This window comes from Pimephales promelas, chromosome 18 (assembly GCF_988280905.1).
Source record: "Pimephales promelas chromosome 18, fPimPro1.hap1.1, whole genome shotgun sequence".
Classification (NCBI taxonomy): domain Eukaryota; kingdom Metazoa; phylum Chordata; class Actinopteri; order Cypriniformes; family Leuciscidae; genus Pimephales; species Pimephales promelas.
Genome location: NC_142786.1, coordinates 17,737,800 through 17,742,916, shown reverse-complemented (window position 1 = coordinate 17,742,916; position 5,117 = coordinate 17,737,800). Strand labels below are relative to the sequence as shown.

Below are 5,117 nucleotides of genomic sequence, written 5' to 3'. Positions count from 1 at the left end.
GGTAATCCATCGACCGGAAGATGAAGCCTCGCGGGAGCTGACATCTTGTAGCAGAACTTCACTTGCGTTAGCATTCCCATTGATTCCCATTCATTTTGGCGTCACTTTGACAGTGAATAACTTTACATCTGAGGCGTTTGTGAAGACCTCATTTGTCCTTTATTTATTTCTAAAGAAACACGACAATGTATAAATAGCTCCATTACCTTGTAGCTTATGTTATGGCCCCGTAGAAGCAGTTTTAGTGAAAGTAGGCTAACGATTGCGTCATACCCACGCGACTCTCTGTCGCACGGTAGAGAGATTACCGTATGGACATGAGAAGAAGCTCGCGCGGAATCGGGGAAACGTGGAGGCAAAATGACAAAATAATTAATCAGAATACCTAGCAAAATTGTCTCCTTCTCCTAGCTCATGGACAGCTCCTATTCACACTCTCTGCCTCTGCATGTTTCGGAAGGGAATGATTCAAAGTTCTCATGCTACAGCACTAGAAGACAGACGGGTCACTCTCGTCACACTCAATCTTTCTATCTGGTTTCCTACAACTCAGGTACCTCATTCATTGTTTGCATCACACTTCAGAACTGATCACTGAAACACTGCCACACATCTTGAATGGCTGCCATGCCTATAATGCCTGGTTCAGATTACACGATTTTTTTTGTCTGTAACGATAGTCACTGTGTCAGATTACGCGATTTTGACTCTTAAAATCTTGTCTTGTCGTGGACAAGAAACATGTCAGACTACACGTTGCTTCCTGACCAGTCATCGTGTGCCGTCTTTAACGACGCGCGTGATGTCATCGAGAAGGCGAAACTACTAGCAAATGTGACTTCCGGAAACGAACGTAAACAAACAATGGATGAAGCGGCGAGTGTTGTATTGGCTGTCCTGTGTGCAGAAAAACGTAAAAAAAAGAAAGAAAACCCGACAATGGACACGTTCCTGGATAGCTGGAAGAGAACAGTATGGGCTGTCAATCCTTCAAAGAGAACTTGAGGTAAAAAATATTGTTTTCTTATATATTTTTACTTTTAGCCAGAAGTACAAGTAATAATGTTGCTAGTTTGCCACAACGATAACATATTACAAAAACAGACTGTTAAAATTTAAATTTAATTGTTCACCAATGTAATTAAATACTTCTAATGTTCAGAAGTAAACGTTTTTCGTTATGCAGTCACATGGGGTAATTTAGCCTTTAACATAAAGTTTCAGTTCAATGGTTTAATGCCTTTGATTGATTCATAACACCATAATCTATAGGCTTAATCTCAATTATAAAAATTGCAATACCATTATACGCAAAAATATTATTATTGAGAGTGAAAAAAAACCCTCCTTCCCTTAATGTCTTTAAAGTCACCAACTGTACACAAATAAATATTTAAAGACATTAAAAATTAAAGAGAAGGAGGTTGTTTTTTTTTTACTCTCACTAAAAATATTTTGTGTTGTAAACTATACTAGTATACAAATGTAAACTATGCTATCGACCATCTCTAATCAAAGCTATTAAATTATTAAAAACACTAACATCATCGTAAAGCTGCTTTGAAATTATATGTATTGTGAAAATCACATACATTTTAATTGGAGGTGATTATTTGTTGTCTTTGTAAACCAAACAACCACACCATGTTTTTTTTTTGTTTGTTTTCTATTTACACTGTAGGACAGTGACAGGAAGGGTTTTCGTGAACTGCTTAGGATGGATGTGGAGGATTTCAGCTACTTGCTTGGCAAAGTCAGACCATTTATCCAAAGAAGGGACACGAAACTGAGAAGAGCAATCAGTGCAAGAATGAGGCTGTCACTTACGCTACGATTCCTTGCTACCGGTAAAAAGTAAATAAAAAAAAAAATCATATGACCTTGGTTTCACAGACAAAATGTAAGCTAGTCCCAGACAAAATGCAAGTTTGAGCTGTTTAAATTGAAAGGAATACTGCCCTACAAAGGCAAAGCGCAGTAACTACATATTTGGTCAAAAATGAGTTAAGGCGGGCTTAATGGGCTTTATGACGTGTTCTGTCTTGTGAAAAAATATCTGGTTTAAATTATGTCCCGTTTCGGAGATGCATTACCACATAATCTACCCATAACATGTTTGACTGGCTGGTGTAAAAACTTTAAAGGCCTTTTTCTCCGTTTCTTTGTTTGCTTAGTTACTGCACTTTGCCTTTGTAGGGCAGAATAGCCTATGCACTTAAAATATATCAGTGACATTGTTTTGTCTCAAGATGCACACCAGTAATGTTTTTAAGGCAAGTTTATAAAAGCTACTCAAATGACCTAATTAATTCAATGCCTAATCTTTGCTTAATTAGCCATTTCTGTAAAATCAGGCCATGATGTATTATACACCTTATACACATGCTCCTTTCCACAGGAGAGACGTTTAGATCTCTGAGCTTCCAGTACCGGATCGGCCGTAGTACCATCAGTGAGATAGTAATGGAGACTTGTCAAGCCTTGTATGAAGTCTTAAAGGATGATCATTTAAAGGTAAGTAATTTGATGTAAATAACAGATGTACATTTCACAACAGTGGGTGGACACATAAAGAGAAGCCTTTACTGGAGAAGTCCCAAAACCAAGTGTTTTACCCAGACAGTCAAAACCAGAGTAGATAATGAATCATTTTCTAAATTATAATTAGTGGACTTTAGGAAAAAAATTCTTTAAAAAAAGGTATAACCTCTGTAAAAATGAGAGAACATTACATGTATTAATTATATATGGTGTTTCTTTTTTTTTTCTCAGACTCCCACAACGGAGGCAGAGTGGAGAGAGGTGGCAATGGGATTTGAAAACAAATGGCAATTTCCTAATTGCTTAGGAGCCATAGATGGAAAGCACATCTACATCCAGCCACCTGCTAACTCTGGAAGTACTTACCACAATTACAAGTCCAGATTTTCTGTTGTACTCATGGCAGTAGTCGACGCAGATTACAGATTTATTTACGCAAATGTTGGCGTACAAGGAAGAGTGTCAGATGGAGGAATATTTGGCCAGTCAGACCTCCGAGCTGCCATGGACAGAGATCTGCTGAATGTCCCACCCCCAGAGCCACTACCAGGGAGTAACATATCTTTACCCTATGCATTTATTGGTGATGAAGCTTTCCCTCTTCGAATCGACCTGATGAAGCCATACCCCTTCCGAAATCTGGACCATGGGCAGCGAATATTTAACTACAGGCTATCAAGGGCAAGGCGTACAGTTGAAAACGCATTTGGAATTTTGGCCAATAGACTCCGTGTTTTCCTTTCCAACATTGCACTGGAGCCTGAGAAAGTGACAACAGTTACACTAGCTGCACTCTGTGTGCACAACTTCCTGAGGAAGAAGGCGTCAGATGTGTACCTGCTGTTGTGTTGGGTTCTTATGATAAGAAATGAAGACATGACTCGCTCGATTCACATCGATTCTCTCTTTAATGTCAACACCGTTCCGACCCCCACATACATCCTTACTGCCACCTAGTGCCTTGGCAGTGTAACAATATTATAGATCACACCACATCTCCCTTTTTGAAAAGAAATAGACTGTGACCTATGCAGTATTCAGCAGATTACATAAAACTAAAAAAAACTCTTACCTTCACTTGTATATCTTTGTGAAACATACTCAACTATAACATATTTCTTTACAGTACTTATTTAACACTCATTTTTCCTAAAACTCTTAGGGACCAAATTACACTAACAAGAAAAAGAACTCTTTGGGGTGTTTTCCAAGCTACACATGAACACACAGTAGTCACCCTAGACGGTCAACACCAAAACAGGATTCAACTTCCTATTAAGCTCTTATAACACTTAACAGACTAAACCTTCCTGTTTAGACCATTTAGTACATTAGCTTTTTTTCTTCTTCACAGATTCAGTCTATCTGGCTTTGTGATAACCCTGCCTGATCTGGTTCTCACAGTTTTGGGAGTGTTGCTAGACCACTCCGGAGACACCTGCCCAGTGTCTGTGGAAGTGTCCTGCAGGTCAACCCCTGCAGCATGCTCTTGCGTGTTATTGCTGTTGTCTGCCGACATGGGCGTGAGGTGGCGGCGATTCCTCCTCAAAGTGCCCTGTGGTCCACTGACCAGGTAAGATCTAGGTGTTTCATGTGCGGCTGTCACAGTACCTGTAGATCTTGTGTCTGTGATCCACACTTGATCCCCTGGTGACAGGTCAGAGAGATTTCTCACTCTGTGTTTGCGGTCGTAGTTGCTTGCATCCATCCATCTCCTCTTACTTTCTTTGCACTGCACCGACCGAAGGTCTGGAATGGCTGGCTCCAACACTGCTGGGAAAGCTGGCACAGTGGTGCGCAGGCGCCTCCCCATAAGCAGCTGAGCTGGACTGAAGCCATTGTTCAAAGGAGTGCTCCTATAAGCCAGCAGCGCACGGTAAGGGTCAATGGCTGTTTTCAGCAGGTTTTTGATGGTTTGGACAGCGCGCTCAGCCTCACCGTTGCTTTGGGGGTATCTTGGGCTGCTCGTTACATGCTCAAATTCATACTCTGTGGCGAAGGCCGACATGTGAGCCCCCGCGAACTGAGGCCCGTTGTCTGTGACTAGAATCTCTGGTATGCCGTGTCTGGCGAAAATTGACTTGAGGTGCATCACCACATCCACACTCCTTGTTGGGCTCAGCTGGGCCACCTCCACATACCTGGAAAAATAGTCCACAACAAGCAGGTAATCTTTGTTTTTCAAGGTAAACAAATCAGCCCCTAGCTTCTGCCATGGCCTATCAGGTAGCTTGGAAGGCATAAGAGGCTCAGTCACATTGGCACGTTCTTTAACGCATGCTGTGCATTTCAACACCAGCTCACCAATTTGGCTGCTAAGCCCCGGCCACCACACGGATTGCTTGGCTCGTTCACGGCATTTGACTATTCCCTGGTGTCCTTCATGAATTTTCTCTAGCACACTATTCCTCATTACAGAAGGGATTACTAGTCTAGTGCCCCGCAATAACAGTCCATTGTGAGTGCTGAGAACAGCCCTATCAGTCCAGTAGGGTCTCACAAGCACATCCAGTCTGCTGCGATCTGGCCAGCCCTCCATGCAGTACTTCATCACCTCCGCGCACACGCTGTCCGCA

At 41.7% G+C, this 5,117-nt stretch overlaps 1 protein-coding gene across 1 annotated transcript; it reads left to right on the top strand.

Moving 5' to 3' along the window:
- The first annotated feature begins 636 nt into the window (after nucleotides 1–636).
- Nucleotides 637–3,498, top strand: LOC120486189 (uncharacterized). The gene is made up of 4 exons (XM_039682052.2): nucleotides 637–1,006; nucleotides 1,682–1,847; nucleotides 2,399–2,514; nucleotides 2,773–3,498. Exons 1-4 carry the CDS (start codon nucleotides 869–871, stop codon nucleotides 3,496–3,498), a joined length of 1,146 nt encoding a protein of 381 aa, XP_039537986.2. The 5' UTR covers nucleotides 637–868.
- Nucleotides 3,499–5,117: the final 1,619 nt, after the last annotated feature.